Source organism: Neolamprologus multifasciatus, chromosome 6 (genome assembly GCF_963576455.1).
Source record: "Neolamprologus multifasciatus chromosome 6, fNeoMul1.2, whole genome shotgun sequence".
NCBI lineage: Eukaryota > Metazoa > Chordata > Actinopteri > Cichliformes > Cichlidae > Neolamprologus > Neolamprologus multifasciatus.
Window position 1 is genome coordinate 1,447,704 of NC_140444.1, and position 25,380 is coordinate 1,473,083.

Consider the following 25,380-nt stretch of genomic DNA (forward strand, 5'->3'; position numbering starts at 1 on the left):
GTTACATTGTTACTTTGTTACATTACTTTTTTACATTGTTACTTTGTTACATTGTTACTTTGTTACTTTGTTACATTACTTTGTTACATTGTTACTTTGTTACATTACTTTTTTACATTGTTACTTTGTTACTTTGTTACATTGTTACTTTGTTACTTTGTTACATTACTTTTTTACATTGTTACTTTGTTACATTACTTTTTTACATTGTTACTTTGTTACTTTGTTACATTACTTTTTTACATTGTTACTTTGTTACTTTGTTACATTGTTACTTTGTTACTTTGTTACATTACTTTTTTACATTGTTACTTTGTTACATTACTTTTTTACATTGTTACTTTGTTACTTTGTTACATTACTTTTTTACATTGTTACTTTGTTACATTACTTTTTTACATTGTTACTTTGTTACTTTGTTACATTGTTACTTTGTTACATTACTTTGTTACATTGTTACATTGTTACTTTGTTACATTACTTTGTTACTTTGTTACATTACTTTGTTACTTTGTTACACTGAAGCTGTTTTTGAATGCAGCCTTGGTGCTGACTGATTCATAAAAAGACTTTATAAAGAATTAGTCACTGATCATTGATTATAATAGAAGTTTATTGAAGGCGTATCTATCCCATAATACAACAGAATTCAAAATACATGTTAAAAAGGAGGATTAAAAAAAACCCATAAATTCTAAAATATATTTGAAAATTTGTAAAACATGAAGGCATCAGAAGCACCAGAGAAATGCAGCTCTGTGTTTGTAGCAGCAGACAGGGTCAATAGCAGAGAATAGAAAATGTGTGAGTTACTCAGTTTGCCCTGAAAAGTTTTTATATTTATGTATTAACACCAGAAACATCGTTTATAAAGAGCAGCTAACTAAACGTCTCTTTATCCTGGTACAGCCTCTCAGTCCTACAGTAACTGTCCTCATATACGTTATTATAAAGAACAAATACAAACATCATCCAAATAATCTGAAGTTAAACCAGATAGAGCATTAAAAATGTAGCCAAACAAAAATATGTTTAACATTGACACAAAAAGACACTCGTACATGTTGTACACACAAAGAGAACGGGATTCATTCTTTGACTACTGTTAAAAAGTTATTTTCTCTGCAAAAATAAGTGCACCTGCAAATTTACTATCAGATTATGAAGTGTGCACGTTAATCATTTTTATGTATGTAATTGTTATGTGGCTTTAATTTGAACATGTTAACATAATACAACAACAAAGGAAACAATTAATTGTAATTAAAAACTTAACATGTTCAAAAAGGAGAAGGAAAAAGTGTAAGCTTGTTTAATCATCACCTTTCTCTTCCTGTTTTTGTCGTATGCTTTTTAAATTCTTCCTTACAACTTGTTACCCTTATTTGGTTTTATAACCCCAGTAACACACCAACAGATAAACATTGCACACACACACACACACACAGTGTGTAAATAGTGGGTGAGAACACCTGGTCAAAGCCCCGCCTCCTCCCTGTACTGCTTTCAGACACAAAGATATCATTCAACACAACTTGTTTATGTTACAGTCAGGAGTTAGAACATGACACTTAGACATAAATTTAAAATGACACCAGGTGTTTTAAAATATAATTCAGCAGTCTCGTCAAAGGTACACTGGAACATAAGTCACCACATTAATAAAGTAATATAATTGTTTTGGGTTTTTTTTGCCATCTTTAGTCTAATTTTGGGCCATTGGGGTGTCTGTGAGCTGTTGCTTTGATGACTCTCACTCATCATTTCTTGTTCCATAGTTTCGTTCTCTGCTGTTTACGAGCAGAGGTTCATTACTGCCCTGAAAAACAACATAAAGTCCCCGTTACACATTTCACGTCTCACCCTCCAGATCACATAAATACAATCACCAAAACAAAGAGCTCGTGAGACACTGAGCTCATTTCTCAGTGCTCTGCAGTCAGCTAAACAAAATTTAAATATCGGACATTTATCACAGATTTAATAAAAGTAACAGACACTTTGTTCCTTCACTAAAACATGTAAGTAATGAATGCCTGGTTAGCATGTTTAATTTAACAAAGAACAGAGAAAGTTCATATCAAATCTAACCACAAAAGAAGCTCCAACAAGGTAACCTGAAAAGGCAGAAATGCAGACTCTTAGAGAACATTGATACCATAAACAACACAGGTGTCTGCTAGGCTTCACCCTAGCTAACTGGAGCCCCTGAACTGGACCTCTGGACCGTGTTTGTGCCTTTTTAATACAATTATCTGACCAATAACATGGCTGCTGTGAGGTTACTGTACTAACAGACCATCCAACAAATCTGAGCTCCACTTCTTATATTGTATGGTTTTATTTGTCACTGAGCACTAATTAGTAGCTACGTGTGTCTGTTTGATTCTTGCATACAGTCTAGTGCTAGCTGATAACTTAGCACTCCACCCTCTCAAAGAATAGCAACACACAGTGGTTATGTCCATCTTTTATATACACTTGATGGTGAGAACCCAAATACTGAACATGCCCTCAAAGTCCATGTGACACATCAAAGAACAGTCCTGCATTTGGACAGTGAATCCACAGCAAGTGGACACCATGTATTGTTCTTATTCTAAACCAGAATATTTGCTGGACTGAGATTTAATCTGAAGAAGTTTATTTTTGTGTAAGAAAGGGCAACCGTGGAAAATATACCAACCCGATTTTCCTGAAATTGTAAAGTTCATGTGTGAATAAAAATGAAATGATTTAAATTATTAATGTAAACAAGTTTATGATGTAAAACAGAGGAGGATACCTGGGGGTCTGGGTTTTTCTGAATGATCCCTTTTTGTCTGTCTTGCATCTCTAGTGTAGTGTTACTATCTAGATAAGAAATCAAGAACAAATGTGTGTAAAAATAACAGGAAATTTTATCAGCAAAAGATATTTACAAAAATGTGATGAACAGCAAAGATGTGGATTCACATACTTCCTAAATTTCTGTTTCTTTGTATACACCACAGAGCACCAATAATCAGTAGGAGGAGAAGAAACGCTGCAAATATCCCTCCAATAATCTTTGCCAACCTTTGCCAACCACCTGTAAACAAATTCAATATTAGTTTTACTCAAAGTTCTTTCTTTAAGGTGTTAACGATACAGATACGAGCAAAACTAGTTGTTCAGATTAATAAAGTTCAGTTTTAAACTGAAATGATTTTCATGTCGTTCACAAACTCAGTAACATAACAACCGGCAACCTGTTTCTCATGAAGTCACAAGATGAAGGCACAACAAAAATCTATCACTGAGCCCTGCATGTGTGCAAAAGTTGGGAAGAACATACATTTAATAATAAAAATCAATAAATAATTTTATACTTTTGGACATTTGATCATTCAAATCAGCTTCAAATGGATGTTTAATCACCTGCGATGGACCACTGGTTTAAATAAGCCATATAAATGAACTGACATGACAATTTGAATGGATCTTCTGTGACACGCCCTCTCTGGATGCTTCTGTATCGATGAATAAGTGCAGAGTGCACTGAAGGCACCCAACAAAAGTAAATATGTTCATGACAATCAAACATTGTTAGTTTGACAAAGTGAAAATATTTAAATAACTTTCGTCCTCAGTCACAGTATAGTAAAAACAGGATGCAACCGCCTGATAGGAATAAAAAAACATCAGGTCACCCTCTGACTGCACTGACATTTTTTGCCTTTGGTAAACTGATTGAAAGGAGCTGCAGCACTGTCAACATCTCACCATCGAACTCAGAGTGACTGTCACTGTCTCAGACAGGTCACAGGAGATTTGACAGTCGCTGCTGGTCTGCTTTACAGATCGTCTGAAGACAGTCTGCACAGATGAGTAATGCTGCAATTGCATTACTCCCTCACTCACAAGTTTGCTGCTTTTGTTAAATGGACCGGTCCTTACACAGCACCTTCCCACTCAAAGTGTTTTCTACTACAATTCACACACACACACACACACACACACACACACAGAGTACCTGTGTCATGAGCTGAACACCACAGTCTGGAGTTGAGGGCAGCAGTCTTGTTACTGACAGGGTTTTCTGCCTCGCAGGTGTAGATGGATTCATTGAGCCTCTGGATCTCCAGAGTCAGGGTTAGGTTGATGGAGACATCTGGGTCACTAGTTTGCATTATAATCTCACTTCCTCTTCCACTTCCTTCCTCGTACCATGACAGGGTGACATTTAATGAATTCTCTACCCAACATCTTGCAGAGCAGATCCCACTGGTCTTTGCTGTAATGTCGGTCTGGGCTTCAGTGATGTGTGGAACAGAAACAGGATCTAAGAAGAAAAGTGCTGCTGTTGGATTGTACCTGAACATTCACATGATTAGATTACATGTGTGACGTCAGCATTTAAAACAGGTTTTACAGGTTCAACAACAAGAGTCACTGTTAAAGTGGTATAACTGCAAAACACAAGATCTCTAGTTTTCCAACTACTTTCCAGTTCTAAGAAACTCTTCCCAAGAAAAAGGTCTTCAACATGCTAAAACCATTGTACCCTGGTCCGACCCCCTGCCCTCGCTGACCACAGCTTCCATATTTTAACCCCTTTTAAAGGAAACCAACCTGATCTTATATACTTGCTGATCTTACACTTTGTTTAAAGGCTAAACATGCTTTTCTGTGAGGGACATCTAATCTGTATTCTTCTTTCAACATTCAAAAGATGTAACACACACTTTTATAAACAGCCTTTGAGCATCTACTGGTGTCTGTGATGCTCCAGGATTACAGCATGAATTAAGGGTGATACTTTCATAGCTGTTTTTTTCTTCAGATCACTGAAATATCCATAAATAAGGGTCTTTTATCTCTATGCATCCCATCTTTGACTATGTGTTAAGTTTTGAGATCTCTGCAGTAGCCTGTATCTGCATTAAAACTATGCTTCTCAGTACTGACACAAAGAACATTTACTCACCATAGACAGTGATGAAAAATGTTTCAATTCTGTCCAGGAACCCATCTATCAGTATCCTGACACAGTAACTTCCAGCAAGGTTTTTGGTTATGCCGATGAAGGTGAGCTCTCCACTGTGCGGGTTCAGCTGCAGATGCCCTTCAAAGCTTTCATTAATATTAGTCGTATTATTCTCAAACCGAACTATGGTCTCTCCATCACAGCGTTTACCCTGCATCCATCTGATTTTCTGGTTTTGCAGTTGCACGTTTACTTTAGGGTCCAGAGTGACATCGTTCCCCTCAAGAACATTAACACAAATAACCGGATTATCTGGAAGTCAAAGAAATCACAAAAATGCACAAAGAAAATTGTTGTTTCACTATTATTTTAGAATTTTCAAACTATACAGACATAGATAGATAGATCAAACTCTGTCTGTGAAGCTGGATTTAAGAAATAAGACCTTAAGGTCAAAGTTTTAAAATGTGCTTGGCACCATCTTCTGGACGTGATGTCATGTGGTTGGTTGGTTGCGGCTAATAGACTTTTAGACTTAAGGACAACCCTTTCCTTTTCTACTGCACATGGGACCCCTTTTTGGCCTATCTGGACACTCCTTCCGCTCAGAGGTTGAGATTGGGTTTGTGGGATTTGGCCTGGCAACAAAAGGACGATTGTTAGCCTTTTTCACTGTTTATTATTGTTGCTATTTTTTATTTTCATCTTCTTTTTTTTGACTACCATGACCTCCATATAGCTAGGTACATCTCTGTCCTGTGTAGGTATATGTTCATGACTGCTGAATCCACTTTAAGAAAATAGAGCCTTTTTTTTAATGTCCTTCTTTTTCTCTGCTCATGTTCTACATAAATGATTCAAGCTGAGTACTTTTACTAGATTTAAAATTTAGACTGAAATAAAGTTTGTATTCCCATCTACTAATATTGTTTATTATTACAGTAATATAGCGCAAGGCTCAGTTAGCTTTACGTAGCTGTTCTTCAAATAACTAATTTTTACTTTGAGTGCATTTCAGAGCCATTTTGACTTTTACTTGAGTAATTATTTATTTGAGAATTTGAATCAGCTTTTACTCTAGTATTTTTCAACACTAGTGTCTGTACTTTTGCCTCCTCTGGTTGACCGTAGAATATTTTAGCCAACATCCACAAGACCCAAAACCTCCCTGGCACTCCCATAATGTATAAATAAATGTATAAAGCTGTGGAGTTACACAATAGAAACAAGTCAAATTAATTTAGTTTTGAAGTGGAAAGTATTAAATCTGCACTTAGTTCCTGTTCATGAAAAAACTGTTTCATTGACTCAAAAAGGAGAAATTGTATCTGGGTAAGGGTAAAACTCAGTAAATAGATAATTCAGTTTGCACTACTTTGTCTACTTAATTCACTTGAACACGTCAACATTTGGCTTTGCAATATTTACACATCCAGAAGATAGTGAGTAATTTTAATGTTTTACTTTTCTGGTGAATGTCTGCTTGCATTTTTTCTAGCTCTACTTTGGTCTCCGCTAACTTTGCTATCAGTGTATGTTTCCAAGCTACACTAAGACTTTGATATTCTGAACAAAACCCTACAGTCCTCCTCAAAGAACAGAACAAACATACCTGTGCCATGAGCTGGACACCACAGTGTGGAGTTGAGGGTAGCTGTCTCACTACTGACAGGGTTTTCTGCCCTGCAGGTGTAGATGGCTTCATTCTGCCTCTGGATTGTCAGAGGCAGGGTTAGATGGATGGAGACGTCTGGGTTCTTGGTCTGGTTTATCTCCTCCTCTCCTCTGTACCAGGACAGTGTGACATTGGGTGAATTTTTCACTGAACATCTGACAAAGCAGATCTCATCAGTAACCGGCTGTCTGCCTGTGTCAGCTTGAGCTGCAGTGATGTTTGGTACCAAAACAGGATCTGCATGGAAGAAAAGTGTTCTTGTTGAGTTTGTGTTAACTCTGATATAGAGGAGGAGACGTGACATCTGAACAATCCTGATTAAGAAGCCCGTCATGGGAGACATGTCATCAAGGATACTGTCGTGCTGTTATATGCACAAGATACAGTTTACAGCTGTAAACTCTTTTTTGACTTTTTCTTGACTTGCTGTATCCAAAAGGTTAATTAGTGTAGTACACATATTCAGAGTAATGTCGTGACTCTTCGCATAATAGGAGAAGAAACTTCTTAATTTTTATTTTAGAGTCAGTCACCAAACTGAAAGCTGTTTTTTAAATCAGTTTTAACTCAGTTCTGTTATCTCTTGCAGGCCAATGACTGACACCAAGAGATAATTTGTCACGGCTAGTAGGCCAAGCCGGGTGAAATAAAGGACCCAAGATGTGGGCGGCTTCTGATGCGAGAGAGCTTTATTAAACCAGTAGTGAAACAAACAGAAATGTAACGGGCAAGAAACAAAACCTAAGGACAACCCAAAACTGGGGAAAACTAACAAAACACAGAACTGAAACCTGAAACGGAGATGCAGGGAGACGACACAGAACGATGCAGGAGAAAACACACAAAGGGGCAATCAGGGAATGAGAAAACAGGAGGGGGACACAGCTGGGATTAATTGGACATAAGAGACAAGGGGAAGCGAAACTAGAAACACTGACAAGAGACACGGACCTTCAAAATAAAACAGGAAACACACCGACTGAACTCTAAACACGCCAACTTAACACAGACTGGGGAGACAGAACATAGGAACCTGAAATGTGGAACAGGAGGGCACAGAGAACACAAAACACTAGGGATAATCACAAACAAACCAAAGTAAACGAAACCACAGAATATTAATAAACTTAAACATAAACACAGAGTCCCCAGACTCCGGACCAGGACATAATTAGTGTATAATGATGAAATACAGGAATCTGAAAAAGCGCATTAACTGAAGCTTCAGGATGAGAACACATTACTTGTCTTGTGTTTGCTGGTGTCAGCATAAGGCTGCAATAATAGTTTGGCATCTGGGAGATGATACAAAATTTATTTTGATGGTTTTCACTGAGGCTTCAAGTTACCAAAAATATCTAATTGTTTACCACAGTATGTAATATGTTGGTTTGCGTGGCTTTATTTTTGCATGTGTTAAAATAATACAACAACAACAAAGAAAACAAACAATCAAAACAAAACAAATAATTCTAATTAATAAAATGTTCAGAAGGAGTAGGAAGAATCTTTAGCTTATTTATCCCACGCCTTTCATGTTGCTCTATTGCATTATTCTGTTTTTCCAATAAAAACACAAGCAAGTTCCTCCATTATGAGAGACAAAAGTAAGCTTTTAGGGCACCTACCATAGACTCCAAGAAAATATCTTCTCAGTATGTACGGCTTCTTGTACAGCTTTATCTTGACACAGTAGCCTGCAGCAAGGTTTTTGGTTATACCAATAAAGGTCAGAGCTCCATTCAGTGGGTTCAGCTGCAGAAGATCCTTAAAGTTGTCATTAATAGTGATTACATTATTCTCGCAATAAGCTATCTCCTTTCCATCACAATATTGACCTTCAATCCATCTGACTTGATGGTCTTCCATTTGTTCCTTTAGTCCAGGATTCAGCGTGACATTGTTCCCCTCCAGAACATAAACATGAACACCCCTGCAGTCTGGATTTTTAAAAAGAAATCACAGAAAATATATAAATATTATATTTTTATTAATTTAAGAAAATTCAAGGTAAGTGACAAAATGTATAACACATACCTAGGACAGCGAGGTCAAATATTTGTTTTAGTAATCCTGTTGCTGTCAGGAACTGAGCTGAGAATATTCCCCTATCATTAATAGTGAGGTTTGAGATGGTAATTGATCGAATTTCTGCATCTGTGCTTAGCCTGTTTGTAAATTTGCCTCCATTACAAAGGTGGGAAGTAACAAAGTACTCAAGCAGTTTTTTTATTCTTGAGTAGTTTTATTTCTGACTACTTTCTACTTTTACTCCCTACATTTTAAACAAATATCTGTACTTTATACTTTAATTTTCAAAACAGGCTCGTTCCTTTAGGTTTAACGCATTATTATTTTGTCACTGCGAGCCTCTAAAAACTCAAATCGATTTGAACCTAAAAGAAACACAGGAAAGACAGTCCTCTTTGTTTATTAATTATTTTTCTGTTTTCTATTATTTTTTTTGTTTGTTTGTTTTCGACACAACACTGGAACGACTGCAAGTGTCCGTAAGTTGCTCCGAAGAGGAGCGAGCATAATTGGAGTAACGTTTTTTAAGTGTCAGGTAATTTGAAATGCAGCAACAAACATCACAAACACACAAACTGTGTGCAGTTTGTCTCACAGTGTGTTGCAGCTAAAGGTCCAGCTGCTGTATTTGATAGGGAAAGAAAAGAAAGAGAGCTAACTTCACTCAGAGATGGAGAAATATAAGAAAGACAGGACAGGAGATGAAGGAGAGAGGTTTGATTCAAAGAGAAGGATGCTCATTTAAAGCTCACATGTAAGTCCTCATGTTTTTAAATCACATATTGGGTCTGTATATGCGACATTATGTTTTTGCCATTTTGTGAAACATGCTGCTAATCAAACTGAGGCAGACTAACTGTGTTATTTAAAAAATGCAGGACAAACAGGTTAGTTTGCTGCACTGTGATGGGTTTAAAGTAAAGAACAGTGACTGACTGGTGCACAGTGGCTGTGGTTTCATGGTCACAGCTAGCTTACATCAAGTGTAGCAGAGATTCATCCCCTGAATTCCACCTTCAACTTTATACCATGTAGAAAACAGCCAGCATAAACAGTGTAGTGTCAGTGCAGAGGATGAAATCAGCCAGGACAACCCAAGAAACTTCTGCTCACATCTGGTTGAATTCAGTTGTGTACATCCACAAAGAGCAGCAAGTCAGCTGATCACAGCCGGTACACTAAGAAAATCTACTGGAGCTGTCAGTAGAAATTATCATATAGCTTGGGAGTCACTGCACCTAGTGCTCCGATTACCAATAGGACCACTGTTACCTTAGCACTCCTTATATGTATGTGTGTGTACGTGCGTGCATGCATGCATGTGTATATATGTGTATATATGTGTATATATATATATATACACATATATACACATATATGTGTATATATGTGTATATATATATACACATATATACACATATATGTGTATATATGTGTATATATATATACACATATATACACATATATGTATATTAGGGGTGCAACAATACTCGTATCGATATTGAACGTTCATACAGTGCTTTCGGTTCAGTACGCATATATCGAACAATACAATTTTTTAAATTTCTTTTATCAACTTTCCTTCTGACGATGCTGTCTGTGTTGAGCGCTCAGTGGATCTGCGCTCGACAGTGCAGCCTAGGCAGAGTAGTCGAAAGCAGATTCACTGAGCGCAGGGCAAGCTAGCAAGACAGAAGCTAAGCTCTCGTTGCAACATGGCAAATTGAACCTCCCCCACCCTCATTCAGATCTGGCGTTTGGAACTATTTTGGTCTTCATGTGACGTATGACCCTGAAGGTAAGCGTGTCATGGACTAAAGTAAAACAGTATGTTGGATGTGCCAGCAATGCTCAATTACATGGGTGGAAACTAGTGTGTTAGCACAGTTAGCTCGTTAACGTGTTGGCCGTCCAGCCCCATGCACGGGGCGATCCACGGTAGCTCGTTAACGGAGATTTGCCGTGTTGTGGCGTTAACCTCATTTCAGATTAACGCTGACAGCACTAGTGGGAACACAACGAATATGACTGCACATTTACTCCGACATCATCCTCGTGCAAAGACAAGTGGAAGCAGACAAAAACAACAAGCACGCATGCTACAAACTTTACCCGAGTCATTTAGACAGCCGTTAGCACATGATTCTCCTTATGGGGACCTGATATGTTTAATATGCTGCTGAGAATATAGCCCAGAAGAAGCGTATAGTATAGCTTTTATTTTGGAAAGAGCCATTTCTCTGTAATAAACTCTCTTTTCCAAAGATGAGTGATTCCTCAATCAGATACAGGGCTCGCAAAATCGCTAGCCCGACGTCCCGGGGCTAGCGATTTTTCCAGTCGGGCTACCCTGCCCGTCGGCCTATCGTAGGAAGGAAAAATATATGTCAATGCTTTTGCATTCTTTCGGAAATGTAGCTGGGTAATTATGTCATTGGCATCGGTGAGCCACTGTCAATATGTGACATATTGAAATCGCGTTTGAATTTGCGCTTGTTTTTTGCTTTCACTTTGCACTCGCGAGAACTGTGTATAGAGAGCGACAGCACTGATTGGTGAGTGATGATAATTTGCGCACCAATTCCTCTGACATCATCTTATCAATCGTTAGCTTACTATGCAAACATGACAAGTGAAATCTCCTGCAGCTTAAACATGTGAGAGGTTGATCGCGCAGAGAATCGCTGAGCGTTATGTGAGTGTCTGTGTAAAAGCAGCAGGATATATATTTTAGTTCTGCTGAGCCAAATAAGACAGGTCAGGGTGAAGAAGTGACAGCCAAAGAAAAGCTTACCACAAAACGGAAAAGTTATGACAAATTAGACTATAAGGCAAAAAGAAAGTGCAGCTTTATGGTTTCATGGACAAAAGAATTTCTGTGGCTGCAATATGACGAGCTAAATAACCAGGGCTGCACATAAGTGGTCCACAGGTGCGCATTCGCTGTCAAAATAAAAAACGCGCATAAGATAAGAAGTTGCAACGCGTGTTTGCGTACATAAGATTTTCAGGAGGAGGACAGACATTTGTTTAGAACTCTTAAAGATGTCGAAGAAGCTCCTTTAAGCAATTACTGTGATGTTCCTCCACCTCCAAAGAAATGTCAGGAGTCCGAACCACAAAAGAAGCGCGTATTCTCGGACAAGTGGTTGCAGGAGGTGAGCTGGCTTCAAACAAATGATGAACGCACAGAGATGTGGTGCAGAATGTGCCGTGAAATTTTAATAAATGACAAATTAATAAAAAGGCATGAACATTTTTTTGTATCGAAAAAATATCGAACCGTGACACCAAAGTATCGAACCGAACCGAGAATTTTGTGTATTGTTGCACCCCTAATATATATATATAAATATGCATGTATATGTGTGTGTGTATATATATATATATATATATATATATATATATATATATATATATATATATATATATATATATACACATATACACACATTTAACTTCTTTTTCTTCAGGTTAAAGCTGAGTATAATTAGATTCAACCTTAATTAGATATCATTAAGGTTCAGCTAGCGTTGCACAAAAATAGAAACATCCTGCAAGAGCTACTTTTACTTTCTTACTTTGAGTAGATTTCAGAACCTGGACTTTTTTTTTACCTTTACTTGAGTAAAGAAGTTGAAGCAGTACTTCAACTTTTAATGGAGTATTTTATTGTAGTAGTATTTGTACTTCTGCCTAAGTACAGAGTATCTGTACTTTTGCCAACTCTATTCCATTGACACGAGTGGATTGTTCATTGGTTACCATGTAACTGGTATTTAAGGGGAACGGTCCCCATAGTACCAAAGATAATTCTTACTTTGATGACATGTTTCATTAGTGTGTGAAGTTACAGTCTCTCCAGCATTCTTGACTACTTTTAGGTCTTCAGTAGAGACAAAGTCTGAAAAAGAGAATCAACAAAAATGTAGATCAGCATACCAAACTAAGAGTCAGTGTTAATAAAATGCAGAGGATTTTTTTGCCTTTCCATCCATCTATCCATCTGTTACCAGGCCAAACAAAAGGTATTATCTCTCTGTCACGGCTGCGGCAGTGTATTAATTGTATAATATTTCGTTTCCCGTAACATTTAGATTTAACATTTAGATTTAACATTTAAAATTGTGTTTTAACTATGAAAAGTTACAAATATTGTACTAAATGTTGTAAAAAAATGACTTGTTTTGAGTTAAATGTGGAAAAATGTTACCGTTAATTTCAGCATGTTTCACTTTACAAACGGTGCCCCATAGATACGTGATCAGAATTATAATATTTCTGACTGAGGCAAAATTTTCCCAAATAATACAAGTTGGGACCTTGTGAATCGGAATAGAATCGATTCTAGAAATCGAATTTCTACCGAATTTCCCAGAGGAACCCATCTGAGGGATTAATAAAGTTTTATCTTATCTTTTATCTTAAATCAGTGACGATACCCAGCCCTACCAGAAACGCAGACAGAACACGAAGAATGACAGGCAGAATACTACACAGACAGACCAGTAACAAGCAGAAGAACACAGAGGGCTTAAATGCACAGACGGTAACAAGGGAGTGAGAAACAGGAGGGAACACAGCTGGGACTAATTAATTCAATTCAATTTTATTTATATAGTGCCAAATCGCAACAACAGACGCCTCAAGGCGGTTTATATTGTACAGTAGATTCTACAGTAATAGATACAGAGAAAAACCAACAATCATATGACCCCCTATGAGCAGCACTTTGGCAACAGTGGAAAGGAAAAACTTTTAACAGGAAGAAACCTCCAGCAGAACCAGGCTCAGGGAGGGGCGGGGCCATCTGCTGTGATTGGTTGGGGTGAGAGAAGGAAGACAGGATAAAGACATGCTGTGGAAGAGAGACAGAGGTTAATAACAGATATGATTCAATACAGAGAGGTCTGTTAATACATAGTGAGTGAGAAAGGTGACTGGAAAGGAGAAACTCAATGCATCATGGGCCATCAGCCTACGTCTATTGCAGCATAACTAAGGGAGGATTCAGGGTCACCTGGTCCAGCCCTAACTATATGCTTTAGCAAAAAGGAAAGTTTGAAGCCTAATCTTAAAAGTAGAGATAGTGTCTGTCTCCTGAATCCAAACTGGAAGCTGGTTCCACAGAAGAGGGGCCTGAAAACTGAAGGCTCTGCCTCCCATTCTACTTTTAAATACTCTAGGAACAACAAGTAGGCCTGCAGAGCGAGAGCGAAGTGCTCTAATAGGGTGATATGGTACTACAAGGTCATTAAGATAAGATGGGGCCTGATTATTTAAGACCTTGTATGTGAGGAGCAGGATTTTGAATTCTGGATTTAACAGGAAGCCAAAACAGGAGAAATCTGCTCTCTCTTTCTAGTCCCTGTCAGGACTCTTGCTGCAGCATTTTGGATTAGCTGAAGGCTTTTCAGGGAGTTTTTAGGACTTCCTGATAATAATGAATTACAGTCGTCCAGCCTGGAAGTAATAAATGCATGAACTAGTTTTTCAGCGTCACTCTGAGACAGGATATTTCTAACTTTAGAGATGTTGCACAAATGGAAGAACGCAGTCTTACATATTTGTTTAATATGTGCGTTGAAGGACATGTCCTGGTCAAAAATGACTCCAAGGTTCCTCACAGTGTTACTGGAGGCCAAGGTAATGCCATCCAGAGTAAGAATCTGGTTAGATACCATATTTCTAAGCTTTTCAGGGCCGAGTACAATGACCTCAGTTTGACCTGAGTTAAGAAGCAGAAAGTTAGTGGCCATCCAAGTCTTTATGTCTTTAAGACATTCCTGCAGTTTAACTAATTGGTGTGTGTTATCTGGCTTCATGGACAGATAGAGCTGGGTGTCATCTGCATAGCAGTGTAAATGTATGCTATGTCTTCTAATGATGCTGCCTAGGGGAAGCATGTATAATGTAAACAGAATTGGTCCTAGCACTGAACCCTGTGGAACTCCATAATTAACCTCAGTGTGTGAAGAGGACTCTCCATTTACATGCACAAATTGGAGTCTATTAGATAGATATGATACAAACCACTGCAGCACAGTACCTGTAATACCTACAGCATGTTCTAATCGCTCTAATAGGATATTATGGTCGACAGTATCCAACGCTGCACTGAGGTCTAGCAGGAAAATCACACATGACAAGACCAAGGAAGCAAAGGAGAACACATCGACATGGGACACAGACTGTCAAAGAAAAACAGGAAGCATAACCCAGAAATGCAGACTCGACACTGAGACAGAACATGAACCATGGGACCTGAAAAAAGAGCAGGGTAGGCATAAAGACAGAAAACTAAGTCTAAATATACAACACGTGGAGAACAGAGTTAGACCTTTACCAAGAACACAGAAACTGAACAGAAACCTAAAAAACAGGAACTATAAATATAATAGAAACAGAAAAACCATAATTCACAGAATAAAACTTAAACCAAAAACACAAAACACTGGGGTGCAGGACCGTGACGCTCTCCAGCATGTCCTGGGTCTGCCCCGGGGTTTTCTCCCGGTGTGACATACCCAGGGGTCCACTAATGATCTTGTAGGTTAGGATATTTTAGTCTTTGGTGCAGATGGAGGTTTTTTAGTCAACACTGTCTTTTCATTTACCAATCCATCAGGTGTATGTACCGATGGATAGATGGATAATAGTATATCAGAACTACAGAGTTGTGAGTGAGGACTTGGATTTGGAATTTCATTTAAACACAAGCCATTTGAACTTGCTTAAACTGTTTCCCATAAACTCAAATGTGTGTAGGGAATGGTTTACAGGCAGAACTAATTCTGTGGTAACATAAGTTTCAGCCACACACGTAAGCTATGACAGCAGATCATATGACAGCAGATCATCAGGCTAATAATTTCTGAGTGTAAAATTAAATATTCTGTGTCTTTACAGAATAAAATCTTCAATTCAATTTCAATTCATTGTTCTACAAAAAGTCCTGACTTACTTTAATTATCTATTCAAATTAATCTATTAAAGAAGTGCCCGTGGTTTGAATTGAACATATAAGGTTTTGTCTGTTGTATAATTATTTGTCTTATAACCCCAAAATCTATGCTTGTCACTTGTAAACAAGACAACAGTCCTATTTTTGTGTGTGGGTAATTTGATTTACAGTGAATATTACAAAATCTCACAATTTTTGTTCTTATGAGGCTAATTATCCTAATATATTTTCGTTTTATTTTGTCAACTGTGGCCTGAAAAAACCTGAAAATCTTTTCATTAGCATTGTGGCAAAGATCAGGAAGCTGTCTAGACTACACCAGAACTGTTATTAAATCATCTTAGAAACAGAGAAGATCCTTAAATTGTCCAACAGTATCAGGATGTTAAAAAATATGTTAATTTGAAAAAAACCTTTCTGTTAATGCGGAATTGGTTCACAACAAGCTTCCAGAATTAAAACAATGTAGATTCAAAATACATTAATGAGTAATAAATCAATTTTTACCTGTAAGAAACAAGAGGAGCAATGATTTCATCTCTCTGTTACTTCGTTGCTTTTTTAATCAGAGTATCTTTAGTCATTGTAACAAGTACAACAAAATGCAGGTGTGCTGAGTTGGATCTGCAGCTCAGAAAGCTAAATAGAAAGTAGAAGCTGCTTTGAGGTTTCAAAGTCTATAGGAGGAACTAGAAACGTCCTTGTCTCGTGAGAGGCAAGAGAACAAACTGCTACAGCAATGCCATATTTTTAACATGGAAAAAGAGGAAGAAAAAGCTAAAAACAGATCACAGATCCTACACAGCCAGCTTTAACTTTTACACATACTTCATACTTTATAGAAAACCAGAGTAGAAATACTTCAGAAGTACGTATTCTCTTTATGACTGCAGTTCGCCTATCCCCCACCACCCTACATCTTGCTCTCACCCATCTGGACAATAAGGACACATATGTATGAATGCTGTTCATAGACTTCAGTTCAGCATTCAACACAATCATTCCTCAGCACCTGATTGGAAAACTGGGCCTGCTGGGCCTGAACACCTCCCTCTGCAACTGGATCCTGGACTTTCTGACAGAGAGACCTCAAACAGTCTGTATCGGTAACATCATCTCCAACACCACCACACTGAGCACTGGAGTCCCTCAGGGCTGTGTGCTCAGCCCACTGCTGGTCACTCTGCTGACTGTGCAGCAATGCACAGTTCAAACCACATCATCAAGTTCTCAGCTGACACAATTGTGGTGGGTCTCATCAGCAAAAACAACGAGTCAGCATACAGAGAGGAGGTGCAACAGCTAACGGACTGCTGTCGAGTCAACAACTTGTCTCTGAACATGGACAAAACAAAGGAGATGGTTGTTGACTCCAGGAGACCACAGAGAGATCACTGTCCACTTAACATCAATGGATCCTCTGTGGAGGTCGTCAAGAGCACCAAATTCCTTGATGTCCACCTGGTGGAGAACCTCTCCTGATCCCTCAACAGTAGCTCCATGACTAAGAAGGCCCAACAGTGTCTCTACTTCCCGCGGAAGCTGAGAAAAGCCCATCTCCCTCCATCCATTCTCACCACCTTCTACAGAGGGACTATCGAAAGCGTCCTGAGCAGCTCTATCACTGTCTGGTATGGTAACTGCACCGCATCGGGTCGCAATACCTACAACGGATAGTGAGAACAGCTGAGATGATAATCAGAGCATGTCTTCCCTCCATCACAGACTCTTGCTGCACCGCTGTATCTGCAAAGCCAGCAGCATTGTGGAGGACACCACACCCCCCTCACACACACTCTTCACCCTGCTGCCTTCCAGAAAGAGGTCCGGAGCATCCAGACCCTCACTGCCAGACTGTGTTTCTTCCCCCAAGTTACTTTTTGCACAGTGCTCAGTCTTTTGAACAACCCATTGTCATTGTTGTGCATTTGTATTGCACTGTTGTGTGTCTGTATCATTCTGCCTGGTGTTGCACTGTCGTTGTTTTCTTTTTTTTGCAGTTTTTGCACACTTGCACTTTATGTAGTCCTGTGTTGATTGTCTGTTATATACAGTGTTGGGCAAGTTACTTTTTCATTCATTTTTTTCATTTCATTTATTTGTTCATTTTCAGGCACAACAAATACCTATATTGAACATAAAATGCACAAAACAAAAAACAAAAATTGCCTGAAAAAGGAGTGGGACGAAGAAAACTTATTAAATCCCACCCCTATACTCACTCATCATCAAAAAACAATAAACTTCCCGCAGCTACGCCCATCATTACATACAGACCCATCAACAGCCTCGGACACATACAAGCATCTCAATGGCAGCTCGCAAACAACAATTAGAGCCTTCATAACTGAATACAGAATATATAAATTATAAATTGTATTACCACAGGTAACAGGCAGTAATAATTACAAGTAACAAAACACACATACATATACATACATACATACATATCTACACACACATGCACGTATATATACATACATACACACACACTCTTTTTTTTTTCTTTTTTTTTTCTCTTGGAATCCACACCAGCAATGGTAAGAGAACCGACATTACAGAGCACACTAAAAACCATCATTGATACTGTGACCAGACCAACTGTTTGTAGAGGAATTTAAATCTATGAATATTTTTGCATTGTTTCAGTTGTAAACTCAGACTGTTCCAGATTTTCACACCACATACAGACACACAAAAACCTTTACGGGTTGTTCGAGTTCTGGGTAATTTGAATTCTCCAGAGCCTCTCACATTATAAACCTTTTCTCGAATTTCAAATCTAGTTTGTAAATTTGCCGGTAGAAATTTAGTAAAAGCTTTATACAAAATTATGGATGTATTGTAATTAACCAGATCCTGGAATTTAAGTAGCTTTGCCTGAAGAAAGAATTTGTGAGTATGATCTAGATAACCAGCCTTGTGAATAATACGCAGTGCTCGTTTCTGTACTGTGACTAATGGATTAGTTGTATTTTTATATGTGTTTCCCCACACTTCCACACAATATGTAAGATATGGAAGAACCAGGGTACAGTACAGAGTACGAAGTGCATCTTTATCAAGGTATGGTTTCACTTTGTTCAAAATTGCAAGGCTTCTGGAAATTTTGGTTTTTATGTGTCTGACGTGGGGTTTCCATGAAATTTTGTTATCAATTATGACTCCCAAAAATTTGTTTTCACTCACATTATCAATTGGTACACCTTCAATGATAATTGGTAATTCTATATTATATTTTAAATTACCAAAAAACATTGATTTAGTTTTATTTATATTTAATGATAATTTATTCATGTCCATCCATTTTTTTATTAATTTTAGCTCCCTATTTACGGTCATTACAAGATCAGTATAATCATCGCTACTGAAAAATATGTTGGTGTCATCTGCGAACAGTATGAGCTTAAGTACTTGAGAAACATCAAAAATATCATTTATGTAAATATTGAAAAGTTTTGGTCCCAACACTGACCCTTGGGGAACACCACATGTAATACCAAGTTTCTCTGAATGGTAATGCCCTATGCTAACATATTGTTCCCGACCCGTTAGGTAACTTTTTAACCAGTTACCAGCTTTCCCTCGAATACCATATCTTTCCAATTTATCCAATAAAATTGAGTGATTAATTGTGTCGAAGGCCTTTTTGAGATCAACAAAAATACCAACTGCATATTTATTTTTATCCAGTGTATCAGTAATTTCTTCTACTGCCTCAATTATCGCCATTGAAGTGGTTCTTTGCGTTCTGAAACCATACTGACCAACATTAATTATTTGATGTTTTTCAAGGAATTTTTCTAGTCTTGAATTAAAAAGTTTTTCTAGAATTTTTGAGAATTGAGGCAGTAGAGAAATAGGCCTATAATTGGTAAAACTGTGTTTGTCATTACTTTTATATAGTGGTATTACTTTCGCAATTTTCATTTTCTTTGGAAAACAACCGGACTGAAATGATAAATTACAGATATATGTTAAGGGACTAGCAATATTCAGAATAACCTGTTTAACTACAGACATATTAATGTCATGATAATCCATTGAAGACTTACTTTTACATTTTAATGTGATATTTATTACTTCTTGCTCATTTGTAGCTGAGAGGAACAGTGAAGAGGGATTTGATTTTATATTACTGATATTTTCATTTTTATGACACGGGATGTCCGCTGCTAGTTCAGGGCCAACATTTATGAAGAATTTATTAAACCCATCGACAATATTACTCATGTTGTGATTTTCACCATTTACATCAGTAAAATATTCAGGATATGATGTTCCAGAAGATCCTTGTTTAATTAAGTTGTTTAACACATCCCAAGTTCCTTTTATATTGTTTTTATTTTCATATAATCTTCTTCTATAATAAAGTTGTTTGCTCGTTCTTATAATATCAGTCAATTTATTTCTATATGCTTTATATCTTTGTTCCACTTCTTTTGTTTTTACTTTGATGAACTGTTTATACAGATTGTTTTTCTTTTTGCAAGCATTAATAATTCCTTTTGTGAGCCAAGGACTTTTTATCTTTTTCTTCTTTGTCATGTGTTCGTTTACAGGACAATGTTTATTGTACAACATGGTAAAAATATCTAGAAAATTATCATAAGCCTTGTCCACATCTGACTCTTCATACACCGAACTCCAATCTTGTTGTGCGGCATCAAAATTGAAAGCATGAATTGCTTCTTCATTTATTGTTCGCTTTGCTATCATGATCTTGGTATCTATTTTTTTTAAATCACAGTCACACAAAGTAACACCCTGATAATGACTGTGTTTAGTCTGTTCCTTCCGATTCCATGCAAGGCCACCTGGGTTGGCTGGAAGACTGTTTACTTAGCCTGGCAGGGCGAAGGACACCGTCTCAGCTGAACTCTGGACACGCACACACACACACACACACACACACACACACAGACATATGCAGATATACACTCATCCCCCCTCCGCCTCCAAACGCCTTCGACACTTATTCCCCTCCGATGCTGACGGTGGATCAAGGAGACCAGCGCTTATGCTGCAGGCCCGGATGTACTGTCTACATGTCTCTCATCCTTTACCCATCCCTGCTGCTTGTCATGTGTTTCTTTGGTGTATTTAGAGTTTTTTCATGTGCAGAGGTGTTTTTTCTGTTCTCAAACTGATCTCCCTGTTGGAGCTCAGTCTGGGGGGAGTTATTTTTTTCTCCTTATCTTTCCTCATGTGGAGCATTTTTCATTGTTATACCTCTGACCTGTGTTCCCCATGTGATGTTTATGTAATGTATGTATGGTCGGAGGGTAAGATGGTGCCGCCATTGTGTGCAATAGGTCGGCAGCCTTAACATGAAATTTCCCCTTGTGGGACTAATAAAGGTATATCAATCAATCAATCAGTCAATCATCCTTTTCAGCACAACCTCACGTCTGAATTTACAGTTATGTTTTCATTTTGACAGACTGTATTAATACAATTGATCTAAAATCAGACAAAAAACATAAAATCAGAGTATAAAAAGTTAGATTTTTTTACTGTAACAACCACAAACATGTTTATTGAATCATATTTCATAACTTTAAATGCAAATATAAATTGTCAATTTTAAAATCCTATGTACAAGTTTTGCAAAGAACAAAGTTATTTGCAGCCGTTTGCCTTTTACCCTTTTTAGTAACCATTTCAAACTATTTACAGAACAATCAGCTGTTCTTCAATAAGATGCCACAAATTATTTGTGCCACTCCAAATATTTCTGTCCACTATAAAGGAAACATCACAGCCTGATACCTGCAGGTCTGACAGCAGCAGGTGTGTCACTGCTGTTTTACCTGGAGACAGCAGTCGCCTCATTGTTCTGACACACAACACAAAACTATCCACAACACTACACACTAACCACACAAGACAACACATTAACTACACACTCCAAACACGCTAAACGTCTCACATCTCAAAACTCGCTCTCTCTCTCTCTCCGTCACCCCTAAAACTTCCCCCTCTTCCTAAACAACCAAATGTCATGTTGCCATATCATTTTTTGATTGGTCGACATGGTGCATTTTTCCACCAACAGGAAAGGGCTGATTTTTGTTTTGTTTTGGTTTGGGTTTTCTTTTTGCTCATAAGCAGAGAGGTCTCGCTGCGCTGTCCTTAGACAGTAAACGTCGCGTATATCTTGTTTATCATGACTCTGGTTTTAGTGGCCTATCAACACAGTTTATAAACTGGTATATGTCACCTTGTTGCTTTGTCTTGAAGTGGTCATGTGATTGACCACGACTACTTTATTCTTCCTCAGTCAAACAGCAGCACTCATGCGATTGTTTTGCCCCCTGAGCTCCAGGTGTTTGTGCCAGAAAGTGATCACCGTCCGCGGGAGCGCGCAGCTGCTTAAAGCTGTAGCGCCCAGATTACTCCGTGCAACTGATATAAGATGCGGTAACCTGAACACAGCTTCAACCGTCTGTTTGTTGAAAAATAGTAACAGACCGCATTTTCTTGTTAGTAACGGTAACGGCGTTGTAACGATAGGAATAGTAATTAGTTAGATTACTCGTTACTGAAAAAAGTAACGCCGTTAGTAACGCTGTTACTTATAACGCCGTTATTCCCATCACTGGTTATATCATATGTAGCACCATGGTCATGGAGGAACATTTTCTCGTTTTACTGTGTACAGTACCAGTTTTTATCTGATGGATACACCAATAGGATTTTCTTATGTGTCTAGTCCACTCACTTGTGGAGCTTGTGGAGCTCTAGTGTCACCATTAAGCCTCACACTGTTAATTTGGGTTTCTTTTGTCTTTTTGAGTCACTGTCACAGATGCTACAGATCTAAATCATCTCCAGACACTTAACTTTTGAAGAGAGAACAGGTAGAGCACTGAATAACTATCTATGCAAATACTCTATTTTATATGTTTTGAAACTACTGCTAGGGGGCAGGAAAATACCCACGCCCCTGGAGTGTTTGAGAACTGACACATTTGAAAATAAGGAACTTGCCTGATCCACTGAAACACAAACACACAGTTTCTGCTGTGAGCTCTAAGAATCACTGCTGCTGTACACTTGGATCGCTTTTACTGGAGTGGGGGGCAGAGCCGTGCAGAGAGGTTTAAAGGGGCGGGTGCTCAAAGTTAAAAAGGGGCACATTGAACCAGGCTGAATAACAACAACACACATTCATCAAGAATCTAATATGGGATTGCATCATACTATATCACTGTTGTGAGGTGGCGACAAGGCAAAGCAAACGTAGCCGATGTTTTACCTGATGGGTACAACGTTGCTGTTGAGGGGTTGCTGCTGATAGTGCTGGAGGGCAGGGCTGTGCTGATCTGAGACTGTAGACATTAAAAAGTCCATAGGAGAGATGGTAGCTGATTAAACAAGTGTCATGAGATAATAACAAAATGCAAAGATTGGTGACGGCGCTTGGAACCATAAGGCAACAAAAAACTGTGAGAAATAATTTAGGCTCTGCCTGTGAATCACTCTTTGCTTCTCTTCTTCCATCCCATCATCTCATATATCACTCTCCACTTGCTGTCTATCTGAGAACAAGGCACAACTTGCTATTGCAATAAACTATAATCTAATTATCCACACCTAACAACTCAGCACTTAATCTATAATAAAATGATGACAGAAAAATGTTATAGCACTGCCTTTAGTAGCCTCACACAGCTCTACTGTTTCCTCCTCATGTCCTTACCAGCCATGTCTGCACAATGTTATATCATGAGTAATATATATTTTTTTAATCCATCTAAATAAAACAAACACATGCACGCACACACAGTGACATTTTAGACCTTCTTCAGAATACTGTATATACTATGGGCATCACGGTGCTGATCCAGAATCCTTACATTATTATTTATTACTAGAGCTACAATAATAAAGCAATGAGGAGGGAGAAGTAATAAATATGAAATAATGTATTTATGATGATTCACGATCCACTCTGTGCAGGGCAAAGCTTATTACATTTTTAAACTGTAGAGATACAATAATTTTACTGCTGTAAAATCCAAATTTTGTCTTATTTAAAATATAAATCTAATATAATCTGCTTCTTAATGTTTGTTCTTTAAAATACAGCGTGTGTTTTTTAATATATTATAATTATAATAATGCATAATTATGTGGACATGCATATTAGATCGTTTTTAGTGAAATATAATCCCTCCAGAAAGGCAGGAAAAGCCCGGAAACTTACTTTAAAACTAAATATGTTCCCTAAAACGGTGACAGAGCTACAGACCCATGACAGCCTTACACAGGTAGCCAGCAGCTGTGACCAGCACTACCTGTGCAGTTAATAAAAGGACAGGTAATGTTTGTCACGCTGTTGCACACACAGCACGCTCGTTTGTTTCAACTTACCAACGTGTACATAATAAGCTAATACTCCTGTGTGCTATACACTACAGTGTACGCTGTACACCTACTTACTGGTTTTGTCGCATCAGTCTGTGTCTCTGAGTTAATTTGTGTTTCTCCTACAGCTCCGGGCCGCAAAAAATGCGCGTGCTCTTTGTGAGCTCGTTCCCGGCTCGTAACCAGCGCGTTCTGCCATCAAGGGCGATCATTGGTTAAATGTGATCATGTGACTGATGCAAGCCAGATCCTTTTATTTAGCAAAACTGTGATTAATAGTTAAATATTATTGTTGAGGGGCACAGACAGGACTCCGCACGCACACACACATTAAAAAAATAATAATTTTTTTAAAAAGTTGCCTCAACAAAAGGGCACTTTGGGCACCCATCAGGAAAGGGGCGGGTGCTCAAGCCCCTCTAGCCCCGCCCCTGCACGTGCCTGGTGGGGGGAGAAGGGGCAGTAAAACACCCTTTCTTACTGAATTATGGAACGCCAGGACTGCCATAATGAATTAATTAAATACACCTTTAAATAATTAATTAAATGTGTCAATAATTAATTAAAATGTGAAATACATAAATAATTAATTAAATGTGTCAATAATTAATTAAAATTGGAAATAATTAATTAAATAAATAGTTTAGACACATTTAATTAATTAATTATTGACCCATTGAATTAATTAATTATTGACACATTTAATTAATTATTTATGTATTTCACATTTTAATTAATTATTGACACATTTAATTAATTATTTAATGATATATTTATTTATTTCATTTTGGCAGTCCTGGCGCCTGGTTCTCATCTTGAATTAATTTTATCTGTCAACCTCACCCATCAAACTCAGGGGGCGGGGTTAACGCTGCCCATGCAGCTTCTCTAACATTTGATTGGTTGCCGTGCAAAGTAAGTCAAAACAGGTCGATCCTAGATAATCGATTGCTTGTGTAGACTTGGGGCAGCCAGGTATCCCAGAGTGCATTTCAAATCACAGGCAGCAATGTTGGTGGTGTAGTTTTAAAATACCCCGTTTTTCTGTCACCAACTACACTTTTAACAGTGTTTTAGCCGCGAATGTCGCGCTGTAATCTTCACATGTCGGGTCAGGTTGTCAACATAGAACATGTTTGCAAAAGTGCTCAGATGTTTTCAGAGATTTCAGTAGCTCTGCTAACAGTCAGTATGCAGAGTGCACCGAGGGGGCTACGTTAACCGGTTTGTTTACATATTCCACTCTCCGTGTTCCACGTGTTGCATTCGCAGATTCTCATTTTCACCAAACGATCGTCTCTTTCCGCCTGGTCTTGTGTCTCTGTGCTTCTGTAACATAAAGAACGAGCTGACATTTTTCTCACGAAACCAGCGATCAGCTCAACAGGC

The 25,380-nt window shown here is 38.0% G+C and overlaps 2 protein-coding genes across 4 annotated transcripts in view; one reads left to right on the top strand and one right to left on the bottom strand.

Moving 5' to 3' along the window:
- Positions 1-599: 599 nt before the first annotated feature.
- LOC146516106 (SLAM family member 5-like) lies at positions 600-24,482 on the bottom strand. 3 transcript variants are annotated; one of them, XM_085162051.1, is made up of 9 exons: positions 22,880-24,482; positions 12,475-12,558; positions 8,252-8,563; positions 6,561-6,860; positions 4,949-5,260; positions 3,995-4,303; positions 2,960-3,070; positions 2,786-2,853; positions 600-1,819 (listed from the first exon to the last, which is right to left on the bottom strand). In XM_085162051.1, the coding sequence occupies exons 3-9, from the start codon at positions 8,490-8,492 to the stop codon at positions 1,754-1,756; spliced, it is 1,407 nt and encodes a 468-aa protein (XP_085018177.1). In that variant the 5' UTR covers positions 8,493-8,563; positions 12,475-12,558; positions 22,880-24,482; the 3' UTR covers positions 600-1,753. The 3 variants fall into 3 exon arrangements, with proteins under 3 accessions (XP_085018177.1, XP_085018176.1, XP_085018178.1); XM_085162050.1 differs by lacking the exon at positions 22,880-24,482 and adding an exon at positions 16,126-17,684; XM_085162052.1 differs by lacking the exons at positions 2,786-2,853; positions 2,960-3,070; positions 22,880-24,482 and adding an exon at positions 16,126-17,684.
- Positions 10,234-25,380, top strand: part of LOC146516107 (uncharacterized) — a 96,968-nt gene continuing 81,821 nt past the window's right edge. Inside the window, exon 1 of the mRNA XM_085162071.1 lies at positions 10,234-10,452. Within this exon, the coding sequence (XP_085018197.1) occupies positions 10,441-10,452 (12 nt within the window). The 5' untranslated portion in view covers positions 10,234-10,440. The remainder of the gene's footprint in view (positions 10,453-25,380) is intronic.